At 43.1% G+C, this 13,730-nt stretch overlaps 1 protein-coding gene across 1 annotated transcript; it reads right to left on the bottom strand.

The window, feature by feature from the left end:
• Positions 1-518: 518 nt before the first annotated feature.
• Positions 519-13,412, bottom strand: lmln (leishmanolysin-like (metallopeptidase M8 family); the record flags this gene model as incomplete). The annotated part of the gene is given in 13 exon segments (XM_034117453.1): positions 519-678; positions 1,251-1,383; positions 1,636-1,823; positions 3,070-3,177; positions 3,848-3,965; positions 6,185-6,279; positions 6,799-6,904; positions 7,032-7,210; positions 8,486-8,603; positions 8,718-8,800; positions 8,904-8,934; positions 11,543-11,646; positions 13,078-13,412. Coding segments are annotated over 13 exon segments (1,540 nt in total), but the record flags the coding sequence as incomplete, so codon positions are not given.
• Positions 13,413-13,730: the final 318 nt, after the last annotated feature.

Raw genomic sequence — 13,730 nt, 5'->3', positions numbered from 1 at the left:
TGTTATTAGTGTGTTATTAATGTGTTATTAGTGTGTTATTAATGTGTTATTAATGTGTTATTAGTGTGTTATTAGTGTGCTATTAATGTGTTATAAGTCTGTTATTAGTGTGTTATTAATGTGTTATAAGTGTGTTATAAGTGTGTTATTAATGTGTTATTAATGTGTTATAAGTCTGTTATTAGTGTGTTATTAATGTATTATTAATGTGTTATTAGTGTGTTATTAAAGTGTTATTAATGTGTTATTAGTGTGTTATTAGTGTGTTAGTGTGTTATTAATGTGTTATTAATGTGTTATTAATGTGTTATAAGTCTGTTATTAGTGTGTTATTAGTGTGTTATTCATGTGTTATTGTGTTATTAGTGTGTTATTAAAGTGTTATTAATGTGTTATTAATGTGTTAGTGTGTTATTAATGTGTTATAAGTCTGTTATTACTGTGTTATTAGTGTGCTATTAATGTGTTATTAGTGTGTTATTCATGTGTTATTAGTGTATGTTATAAGTGTGTGTTACCGGGCTGGTTGAGGGACACCCTGCAGTACGAGTTCCTCTGATACTCTCCACTCAGGTGCCAGCTGAACTCCTGACTGAAGGGACAGAAGTCTGCGATCTCCACTGCCCCCCCGAACAACGCCAGCTGATCAGAGGGCACGTCTGGGATGCTGTCAAAGTACTGACACACACACAGTCAGAGACACACACACACACACACACGTCAACACACAGCAGTATAATAGAGAGGTATGAAATTAACTCAAACTGCCAGAAATTAAAATGTACGCAGGGAATAACCGTCAAAATATCTAAAAACAGCTTTCTGCAGAATCAGGGAAAAATGCTTATTTATATTACATTGCATTTAGCTGACGCTTTTATCCAAAGAGACTTACAATAAGTGCATTCGACAAGGAAGATACAAACTTGAAGAAAACAGAATCATAAGTATCAGTATTAGTAGTCAGGTAGTAGTATCAGGTTTCATAGAGCCAAAACATTTCAAGTGCTACTCAACTATAACTATAAGTGCTTTGTTAGTAATTCTATCGCTCAAAGTGGAGTCGTGGAGTATATGTGTGAGTGTATATGTGTGTGTGTGTGTGTCAGTGTGACCGTGTGTGTGTGTGTGTGTCTGTGACTGTCTCTGACTGTCTCTGTGACTGTCTGTGACTGTCTGTGTCTCTGTGTGTGTGTGTGTGTGTGTGTGTGTGTGTGTGTGTGTGTGTGTGTGTGTGTGTGTGTGTGTACCTGGTACTCCAGTGGCAGCTCCTCACTGTATCTCTGCAGGTTACAGACGGCCACAGCCAGCTGGTCCTGTCTGCAGGTGAGCTGCAGAGGAGAAGCTCTCACTGTGTCACAGTATGGAGTCACTGAGGAGCGCCTGCAACACACAATCTATATTTATTTATGTATATAGAACATTTAAAACAACCTCAGTTGACCAAAGTGCTGTACAGGGAACACATATAATATAGAATAACACAATAGGAGTAACATAATTAAAAAATAATTAAAAACAACATAAAAAAGCACAATAACTAGAAACATAAAACTATATAGAAATACACACACACACACACACACACACAATATTAAATATTAGCTTCTCTGTTTTATCTCTGATCTCACGGACCTCTGTCTCTGCCGGTCCATCCAGAACTTGCAGCTCTTCATCACGAAGTCGCAGCCGAGCCCCCGGCCCCAGTCCAGCCGCTCTGCCAGGCTGTAGTTGGCTCTGTACCAGCCGCTGTCCTCCATGAGGGCCAGCGTGAGGCGCGAGAACACCCGGTTCTGAGTGTGGGAGCCCGTCATCGCCTCGTTCTGAGGAGCACAGGATATCAGGAGCAAGGGTCAAGCTATATGTCAAAGTTGTCTCTTACAGTCTGACAGTGTGCATTCATTTCTTTAGCAAAGTGATGAATCTGTGCGTGCTCATGTGTCTGAATACCAATGTGTGTATATCTTTGCATTTGGCCCTATGGATCTGTTGCAACTATGTCTGCATGCACCGCACGTCACCACCGCTAAGCTAAAGGTGGCTAATGTTGGGCTATAAAGGAACTACAGCACGGTCACATGACTTCATGTCACCACCGCTAAGCTAAAGGTGGCTAATGTTGGGCTATAAAGGAACTACAGCACGGTCACATGACTTCACATCACCACCGCTAAGCTAAAGGTGGCTAATGTTGGGCTATAAAGGAACTACAGCACGGTCACATGACTTCACGTCACCACCGCTAAGCTAAAGGAGGCTAATGTTGGGCTATAAAGGAACTACAGCACGGTCACATGACTTCACGTCACCACCGCTAAGCTAAAGGAGGCTAATGTTGGGCTATAAAGGAACTACAGCACGGTCACATGACTTCACGTCACCACCGCTAAGCTAAAGGAGGCTAATGTTGGGCTATAGAGGAACTACAGCATGGTCACATGACTTCACGTCACCACCACTAAGCTAAAGGTGGCTAATGTTGGGCTATAAAGGAACTACAGCACGGTCACATGACTTCACGTCACCACCGCTAAGCTAAAGGAGGCTAATGTTGGGCTATAAAGGAACTACAGCACGGTCACATGACTTCACGTCACCACCACTAAGCTAAAGGTGGCTAATGTTGGGCTATAAAGGAACTACAGCACGGTCACATGACTTCACGTCACCACCGCTAAGCTAAAGGTGGCTAATGTTGGGCTATAAAGGAACTACAGCACGGTCACATGACTTCACGTCACCACCGCTAAGCTAAAGGTGGCTAATGTTGGGCTATAAAGGAACTACAGCACGGTCACATGACTTCACGTCACCACCGCTAAGCTAAAGGTGGCTAATGTTGGGCTATAAAGGAACTACAGAACGGTCACATGACTTCACGTCACCACCGCTAAGCTAAAGGTGGCTAATGTTGGGCTATAAAGGAACTACAGCACGGTCACATGACTTCACGTCACCACCGCTAAGCTAAAGGTGGCTAATGTTGGGCTATAAAGGAACTACAGCACGGTCACATGACTTCACGTCACCACCGCTAAGCTAAAGGTGGCTAATGTAAGAGTGTCACACCTCCAGCAGTCTCTTCTCCCAGTGGTTCAGCTCCGTCCCGGTTCCCCCCTGGTTCTCCAGCTCCATGCCCTCCAGGATGGGACAGTTAAAGTGTCTCCGGGCCTCCTCCTGCAGACACATATGTTGATAAGTTTTCATTATTGTTTTCTCCTTTCTTGTTATATTTTCCCACAGCTTAAGGAGATATTTTCCAAAAATATTAAAATGCAATCGAAGACAAATCCTCCAGTTTTCTATATAGTAATGTTTAAATATGCTAATGAGGCATTCTCTTATTAGATATGCGTTTATTTGCAAACATTGCCATCAGAGAAATGTGATCATGTGATAAAGCCAGGTTCTTGTTTGTTGTTGACATGTTAGAGCCAGATGTTTCCACAGAGGGATATCTCTTTGTATCGCTCCATAAATCAGAAGATACTGCCATAAGAAGTCACTTCCTGCATGTTTCTCCGTGTGAAATGTGATATGAACAACAAGCAGGCTTTGAGATCGCTGTAGTTTGGTAAACTGAGACACTAAGGACATGAGTCAGCGTTCCCGTCAGGGGGGCGTCTAGCCGTCATTTGACGCTCTTATTCAGCTCGGACGCCCTGAACTCGAGACAGACATGCTGACTGCAGTGGGGTTTGAACCTCTGCTCCCCTGATCCCAACACTAACGCACTATCCACTGCGCCACAGTCTATTAACTTTAATACGAACATTTAAGAGACTGCAATCAGGCAGTTTCTGAGGCACTAAGGACATGTTAGGTGGGGGATGTTGGGGTCTCTCACCACGACGCGGGGGGTCACCAGCACGTGGACCTGGTGTCGGACCGTCTCTCCTCCTCTGATGTCCCACAGCCGGACCACCCTCCGGATCACCGCCTCGCTCCACTGGTACAGACCCAGGCTGCACACACACGAGGAAACGTTACTACAACAAGGAGCCAACACATCGTCTATTTGAGTTTTAATAATATTCCTTCCCATCCAACGCCTTCCTCTCTGCATTTTGAAAGGTCCCCTATTGTACTCGTCTTCATCAATATATCACAGGTCTCAGATATATATACAGAGCCTGTCTCTGATTGGCTGAAACACCAAACAGATTAGAGACATGAAGAAGAGGGGACACATGTTGATGAAGAAGAGACATGAAGAAGAGGGGACACATGTTGATGAAGAAGAGACACGAAGAAGAGGGGACACATGTTGATGAAGAAGAGACACGAAGAAGAGGGGACACATGTTGATGAAGAAGAGACACGAAGAAGAGGGGACACATGTTGATGAAGAAGAGACACGAAGAAGAGGGGACACATGTTGATGAAGAAGAGACACGAAGAAGAGGGGACACATGTTGATGAAGAAGAGGGGACACATGTTGATGAAGAAGAGACATGAAGAAGAGGGGACACATGTTGATGTAGAAGAGACATGAAGAAGAGGGGACACATGTTGATGTAGAAGAGACATGAAGAAGAGGGGACACATGTTGATGTAGAAGAGACATGAAGAAGAGGGGACACATGTTGATGTAGAAGAGACATGAAGAAGAGGGGACACATGTTGATGAAGAAGAGACATGGAGAAGAGGGGACACATGTTGATGTAGAAGAGACATGAAGAAGAGGGGACACATGTTGATGAAGAAGAGACATGAAGAAGAGGGGACACATGTTGATGTAGAAGAGACATGAAGAAGAGGGGACACATGTTGATGTAGAAGAGACATGAAGAAGAGGGGACACATGTTGATGAAGAAGAGACATGAAGAAGAGGGGACACATGTTGATGAAGAAGAGACATGAAGAAGAAGGGACACATGATGATGTAGAAGAGACATGAAGAAGAAGGGACACATGTTGATGTAGAAGAGACATGAAGAAGAGGGGACACATGTTGATGAAGAAGAGACACGAAGAAGAGGGGACACATGTTGATGTAGAAGAGACATGAAGAAGAAGGGACACATGTTGATGTAGAAGAGACACGAAGAAGAGGGGACACATGTTGATGTAGAAGAGACATGAAGAAGAGGGGACACATGTTGATGAAGAAGAGACACGAAGAAGAGGGGACACATGTTGATGTAGAAGAGACATGAAGAAGAGGGGACACATGTTGATGAAGAAGAGACACGAAGAAGAGGGGACACATGTTGATGAAGAAGAGACATGAAGAAGAGGGGACACATGTTGATGAAGAAGAGACACGAAGAAGAGGGGACACATGTTGATGAAGAAGAGACACGAAGAAGAGGGGACACATGTTGATGTAGAAGAGACATGAAGAAGAGGGGACACATGTTGATGAAGAAGAGACATGAAGAAGAGGGGACACATGTTGATGTAGAAGAGACATGAAGAAGAGGGGACACATGTTGATGTAGAAGAGACATGAAGAAGAGGGGACACATGTTGATGAAGAAGAGACATGAAGAAGAAGGGACACATGATGATGTAGAAGAGACATGAAGAAGAAGGGACACATGTTGATGTAGAAGAGACATGAAGAAGAGGGGACACATGTTGATGAAGAAGAGACACGAAGAAGAGGGGACACATGTTGATGTAGAAGAGACATGAAGAAGAAGGGACACATGTTGATGTAGAAGAGACACGAAGAAGAGGGGACACATGTTGATGTAGAAGAGACATGAAGAAGAGGGGACACATGTTGATGAAGAAGAGACACGAAGAAGAGGGGACACATGTTGATGTAGAAGAGACATGAAGAAGAGGGGACACATGTTGATGAAGAAGAGACACGAAGAAGAGGGGACACATGTTGATGAAGAAGAGACATGAAGAAGAGGGGACACATGTTGATGAAGAAGAGACACGAAGAAGAGGGGACACATGTTGATGAAGAAGAGACACGAAGAAGAGGGGACACATGTTGATGTAGAAGAGACATGAAGAAGAGGGGACACATGTTGATGAAGAAGAGACATGAAGAAGAGGGGACACATGTTGATGTAGAAGAGACATGAAGAAGAGGGGACACATGTTGATGAAGAAGAGACATGAAGAAGAGGGGACACATGTTGATGAAGAGGGGACATGAAGAAGAGGATTTTGCAGAATAGGTGAGCTTTAAATAACGAGACGTATTAAATAGTGAGACCTCTCGTTGAAGGCGGGCAGGCCGCTGGCGAAGCGTGGAGTCAGAGGTTTCCCCTCGTCGTCGTGGTAGAAGGCGAACAGCCCCGCGGAGAAGCCCTGGTGGACAGAAGAGGAACAACATGCACTTCAGAGACACACTTCAAACCATCTCCAAGGCCGAGCAAATACACATCTCTCACCTTGGCTTGTAAAGATCATTCATAGATGTGTCTTTGTTTTTTAGCTTTTAAGGTTATTTGTAAAGTTACATGTAGTGTAAATACTTGTCTTTAGCATCCTGTTTTAATGCTAAATGGTTTTATTAAGAGCGTGAATAAAGCCCATAGTAGCTGGTTTAAGATCACCCTATGAGTCCTACATCTCATGGTCTTTCTTCTATTGTATTCTCACGGTCTATTCTGTTTGTATTTCCCCTGCTATCTTGTGTTTTATCATGTATTGTAATTCTCTGTATATGTCCATCTGTAACGCCCACTGACACAAACACGCTTTGTGATATTGGGCTTTATAAATATACTTTGATTTGATTCAGAGACACCTTTAGAGCCTCAGAAATCATCTCCACATCCCATTGGAATCAGAGAGAGGGTTTTCAGATGAAGAGGAGGAACTGACCAGAGCGTGGATGATCTCGTGTTTGACGGTGGAGAGCATGCCTTCAAACTCCTGAGGCTGGGAGGAGATCATGGCAGGACACAGGTTAGCGTAGCCTGCTATCGGCCTGAAGACAAGGGACAAAGAATCAGAATCACGTTTATCTCCAGGTTCGTTTACGCATACGGGGAATTAGGGGAGAGGAAAGCACTACAACTCTTTAAATCTCCCGTTTATGAAGGAGGACGCCTCACCTGTCGAGCTCTGCCTCCAGCTGGCAGTATGCAGCGTAGGCCACGATGTTCTCCTGCCCGCAGCGCTCCGTTGTGACGCCGCTGACGTACAGAACGAAGTCCGACCCCTCGACCCCGGGACCGTCCGGAGGCCCGATGGGACCGCACGACTTCCCCGACTCACTGCACACCTTGCATTGCTGAAGGAGAAGCAGAGAGAGTTCAGGGATTCAGCTCCACTGTGACGTGAGGAACCCTCCAATGTCACTCCAACCAGGGGGGCAAACTCATGGTGGGTCACATCAGCATTATGGTTGCACTCAAAGGGCCGGATGTAACTTTTAGACTATATAAATATACACATATTTAATATATATAAAATGATGTTATATTTCATTATTGCCTCTGCATTGGATTATTATGGGATAGGGTAATAACTTCATCATTAACTACGTCTGAAAGCAGAAGTATGGGGCAAATCATTGCAAGTCTCTTCAGTGCGCATGTCACAAAATGATTTAAAAAGAAAATCCACATTCTGGAAAAAAAGTCAAAATCAAAACAAAAAAAGTCAAATTCTGAGAAAAAAGTCAAATTTGAGATGCATTGTGGGGCATGTAGTTTATGGGCAACGTGCTTCTATAAATCGGCCTGTAACCGTATAATAAGCGTATAATATTCTTTCAGAGCTCTTGTGGTGCAGCATGAAGTGAGGCCTTGAGTCGGACCCCCCTGACTTAAACACTCACAAAAAAGACAATTTAGTTGCTGCAAAATTAAACCCAGCAGAGCCGTGGTCCCAAGCGGGTTCAAACGTGATCGACAAACGAAACACCTGTCAGCCACTCGTAGGGAAAAGGTTGAGAAACAGTGCTTTAGATAATGTGAGGGCATGAAGTTAGACGCAATTCATTTGACTGCAGATCCTTTGCTTTGTTGAAATGACTACAGGATCATTCAACAAGTGAAAGTCCTGCATTAACCAATGAAGATTCATCTAAAATAAAGATACAAACATTATATATATATATATAAAAGTTCAAGAAATGAATTGCAATAAAAAGTATTATAAAAACAATTGTATAAAATATTTATATTAATTCAAATAAGTATAAATGTGTATATTACAATATAAACAGAGTATTACAGAGACCCGCACCCTTATTTGTGTTTGTCTTTATTTGTGTATCATTGTGTCTTTAAATAAAGTGTTGACCACAAGAGGGCGCACAAACTCAATGAATATATAGCCTATATGTTAAAGCTCGAGTGTAACAGCCTGAAATGTCCTTATATATATATATATATATATATATATATATATATATATATATATATATATATATATATATATATATATATATATATATATATAGACTATCTGGACTATATATATATATATATGACCTGCAGGTGGTGCTGTGGCAGCCTGAAATGTCCCTATATATATGCAGTGTGCAGTGAGGCGTCCTGACCTGCAGGTGGTGCTGTGGCACGCTGACGGGGCCGCAGCGGGTCAGGTCAGCGCAGGCGTCCTGGCAGTACCTGTGAGGGTCATCTCTCTTCCTCAGGTACTGATTGGTGGAGCATTGTCTGAGAGATAATAAGCCAACGTAAGACTGTGCAATAAAAATATGAAATAAAATAGCATAGAAATACTTATATTAAAATGATATTATGCATCAGAGTTGGACTATCTGGACTGACCTGCTGAGCAGAACCGGGCCGACACGGCGCCGGACGCTGAACACCTTCTGCAGGTAATCGATGGCCTGAGGAAACAGCTTATCCTGAAACACAAAACATCTGCTGCTGAAACTGAAGTGCCCAAAATACTTTAATACTTTATAAAGCGATTGTAAACGGCTTTCCACGCCTGGATATCTGGCTCACCTTCACCAGCCTCCTCTGGTCTGCAGGAAGCCTGGGGAGAGAGAGGGGTTTTATTAAAACCTCCATCCTTTACTGTCAGTCGAGACAGCTCGGATACTGAATGTAATAGTATTTGACAAGGACTTAGGCCCCGTCCACACGGAGACGAAAGCGAACCGTAGTAGTTTTTTTTTAAAGTCTTCCGTCCACATGAGATCGCTCGACCCGCTGGAGACGCTGTAGTACATATGCCGGGCCTGTAGGTGGCGCTGTACTTCCGCCACAAAATACACCAAAAGCAGCGAATAAGACCCCCGAGCATGGGCATAAGGAATAAACAAACGGTAGATTTTGCACTAAAATCTGTATCATGGTCAGTAGCGTCTGGAGCACGCACGCAACCCTGTGATCCGCCATTGTTGTTGTTGTTGGCGAAACGCATCAGCAATGACGCGGGGTGAGCAGGAGAGGCGGGGAGAGGCGGGGCTATGGCGTCATCGTATAAGGCGTACACACAGAGCGTGTCGTCCTCAGACCTACCCACCTTGGGAGCCGGTTTCAAAGTTTATCAGATTCGGGCTCCGAAGCCACGGCTCCGTTTCGGCCTCGTGTGGACGACCCGTCTATACGATAGAGAACGTTAGCGGATACAACTGATATCGTCTCCGTGTGGACGGGGCCTTATGGCGCATTTCCACTACAGCGCGGAGCTCGCTTTAAGCGTGCCGAGCCGTGCCCGGCCCGTTTTTGGTTGCGTTTCCACTTAGCGTAGTACCGGCTAGCGGGTACTATTTCACAGTTTTTCTGGCCCCATAAAATCGAGGTTCTTTCCGGGCCAACAACGAGGCTGAGTCGGGCCGAGTATGCTAAACTAGAGAGAGCATCGCTGGCAAGGGGGCTACAACTACAACAAGATGGACATATTTGACCGTGATTTAATTGTAATACACGTTTCAAAATGATGAAGTAACAACATACTGATACCAGTTAGTAAAAACCATGAATTAATGCTTTGTCAAGTCTGCAGACAGACGGCAGGCGAAACACCTTTTAAAATGTGTGTTTTCTAAATGGAGATTGGCTAAGCTAACGCAGTATATGCTCCGACCGTCCACACTCAGAACAACGGCCTATACAGACATAAATAAAGCAGCGACTGTATTCACCATGACACAGACAGTCTGTGGTTTGTACTTGTTTAACTTCTGTCTAGTTTCTGAACAGATATGAGGAGCTGTGAGCTCTGAGTGCTAACTGCTAACGGCTGTGTTGTTTTTCTGGGGTTCTCATTGAAGATGACGTCACGGCTCCGCCTACACTGCGTTACTATAGATACTGCCCCAGTTCCTAAACTGTAATGGAAATGCGCCATAAAGTGAGCCAGTCCTAACGAGGCCTAGCCATACCGAGCGAGGCCGAGCGAGGCCGAGTAGTGGAAATGCGCCTTTAGGTTGGAGGTACTTTATTGATACCAAATTGGGACATGTTTGCGTTGCAGCAGCATAAAAAACAACAAAACAAAACACTGCACACGAGTAGAAACTAAAGAGTAGGAATAAACAATACTAGAATTTAAACATCTCCAATAGAATTAAAGCAGCGTTAAGAAGTAGAGAATATACAGTAGATCGTGATGATAAAAAACATTTTATAAATATAAGATACAAAATTAATTAAATATAATTAGGGCTGTCACTCGATTAAAATATTTCCATAGTTGCACCACCTGCATAGTTAATCGCGATTAATCGGACATTTTTCAAGTTTTTAATACTCTTATCAACATATGAGTGGACAAATATGCTTTATGCAAATGTTTGTTTATTATCATTTCAACAATGACAAATATTCACCTGAATATTAAACACAACAACCTGTGTGTGTGTGTGTGTGTGTGTGTGTGTGTGTGTGTGTGTGTGTGTGTGTGTGTTCGTGCTCGGGCCCTAATTATCGTGACAGGCCTATGTGTGTGTCGGCGCAGTTGTCGGCGAAATGCCGCTCCTCGTTCTGTCAAAGCATGAGACTGAAGTTCCCACTGTGGGTCAAAATAATGCGCTGTGACCCCGAGGTGACTGTCATTACTGAGTGAAGTCCAATAGTCTCCAGTGAGCGCAACTGTGGAAGTCTTTCTTAAATCCTCCTCTACTTTCGCTTTCTGGACTTCATACAAGTTGTGTATTGTCGACACAGTGGTGGCTCTGGAAGCAATTCATAAGTGCAGTCGTTGGATGCGACCCGAATTATATCACGCAGCCCCTCGTCCTCCACAATGTTAATTGGCCTGCAAGCTGTAGCCACCCATTTAGCGATCTTTGTTGAAAGTTTGCTGCTCGTAGACGTGTCCAGGCGTCTCCCCCGCACACTTTCAAGTGTGGTCTGCCACAAGCGGGCGGCAGGAGCGGGGCTGTCTGCATCAGCAGTGTGCTTGGATTGGATAGATGGTATTTTAAACTTGATGCGCTCTGAATCTACAGGGCAGCCGAGGACAAAAAATGCACATGCGTTAATCGCGTTAAAATAATTAGTGGCGTTAATGTTTTTGTGCGTTAACACGTTATTAACGCGTTAACTTGACAGCCCTAAATATAATACAAATATTCAAAGGAAACCTGATGAATGAAATGTAAAGACTGCAGAGTGTGTGTTGCTGCAGGACTCACTGGTCCACGCTGTGGTCGTAGATGATCTCAATCTGCAGCTGGAGGTCTTCAGGTGAGCTCCTCTTCGTCAGCCGCTCAGGCTTCAGGTGAACCTGATGGACCACCTGGTGTTAAGAGATACAATACACATTCATATAAACATACATGGGATTAAATATAATACAACAAATGTTATACAAATATTGAAAAAAGTCAAATTCTATTTTATTTTTAGGAAGTATTAATGTTCTTGTTGCTATGGGGTTGCTATGGTAACCAGGCTTAAAGAGGACAGAATAAATGGTGAAGCCATAGAACTCAATCAGAGTATTTCTATAGATTCACTCCTGGTGTTACAGTTTAAATGTTCCCCACAAATAATGTTGGTGTCGTCATTAAACTCAGAATAAATAGGAAAGTACAGCAGCTAAACAACATGGCATTTATATGGACTTTTAAGCTACTTATTTTACATTTAAGATTCAAGTTCTGTTCAAATGTAAAAATGAGAAACAGGAGAGAGTGGGCTTAGCCTGTTAGCATGGGAGCTAACTGTACAGGAAATATAATTTAACCGATAGATAACTGCATTTATAACACAAAAATAAATATGTAAAATGTTTAATTTAACCCTAATACATATCAGGTCTGTTTCTTGTGGCTGTCAAACAACAGGGACAGAATAAAGTGATGTTTTCACTGTTTCGATAAAGCGTCTCAATACAATTTATTATTAAGTCATTTTCTTGTCACACAATATTTACACTATTAGTTAAACACTAATAAGGATCTTGTTTGTAGAGAATATATCTACACTGTTCTTGTTCTTCTTAGTTTGAATCTTTATGGTTTATTGCACTTATTGAACCTCATTTTGGATAAATGCGTCAGCTAAATGCTATGTAATATAAACAAATCCCATAGTTAGCCACTACTACAGCTAGCATGCTAGTTAGCTTATCGCCTCCGCTTCCATTGTGTTGCAGCTACTTATGTTAGCATGGTAGCTAACTGTACAGAAAATCTAATTTAACCGGTAGATAACGGAAATTATAACACTCGAACAAACAAATAAATTGCATAAAATGGAAGTGATTTAATCATAATCATTATAAGGTTAGGCTCGAGTGGTTGTCAGACAGCAGGGACACATTAAAGTAGTTTTCTTGTCACACAATATAAACAAATCCGTTAGCTACTACTGCAGCTAGCATGCTAGTTAGCTTATCCCTTCCGCTTCCATAGTGTTGCAGCTACTTATGTAGCATGGTAGCTATCTGTACAGAACATCTAATTTAACCGGTAGATAACTGAATTTATAACACAAAAACAAATGAATAAATGGTATAAAATGTAAGTAATTTAATCATAATCATTATAAGGTTAGGCTCGAGTGGTTGTCAAACAGCAGGGACACATTAAAGTAGCTTTCTTGTCACACAATATAAACAAATCCGTTAGCCACTAGTGCAGCTAGCGTGCTAGTTAGCTCCTCCCGTAAGCTTCAATTGTGTTGCAGCTACTTATGTTAGCATGGCAGCTACACCGGGTCTCACCTCCTCGGGCGGCGGGGCTTGGTGCCTGCAGGTCCCGGGGTGGCAGCTCACCAGAGCCGCCAGAGAGGAGAGGAGGAGCACCGGGCCGAGGAGCCGGGCCCCGCTCAGCCCCTCCATCCTCCGGGAGCCGCTGGGATCACAGCCTCCGGGCCGCTCATCAGGAAGGAAACACGGGGAGAAACATCCGAGTGTTCGGCGAGAATCTGCGGCGGAGAGAAGCAGAAAACACCCCTAAAATATCCTATAATTCATCCATGGAGACACCGGCTGTTGAGAGGGTTAGCAGAGGAGAGGATCGTCTGTTAGCGAGAGGGCTCACTCGCAGGGAGAAGGAGAAACACAAAGATCGTATAATTGGAGATGTGACAAAGAGGGGGAAAAAAATCATGAGTTCTGACTTTTATCTCAGAATTTAGAGGGGAAAAAATCACAATTCTGAGAAAACAGACAATAAAAAATAGACACTGAGGTTGAGTCCGACAGCCTGAAGAGTCAGAATTCTGCAAAAAGTCCAGACTGAGAAAAAGTCACAATTTGGAAAAAAATAAAATGTCAACAATTTTGAAAAAGTCAGAATTCTGAATAAAAGTAAAGATTCTGAAAAAAAGGTTTATTTCATCTAAACTTTTTTTCAGAATCCTGACTTTTTGTCA

The sequence above is a fragment of the Trematomus bernacchii genome, unplaced genomic scaffold (genome assembly GCF_902827165.1).
Source record: "Trematomus bernacchii unplaced genomic scaffold, fTreBer1.1, whole genome shotgun sequence".
Lineage (NCBI taxonomy): Eukaryota > Metazoa > Chordata > Actinopteri > Perciformes > Nototheniidae > Trematomus > Trematomus bernacchii.
The sequence above is the reverse complement of the archived record's forward strand: the minus strand, read 5'-3'. Positions and strand labels throughout refer to the sequence as shown.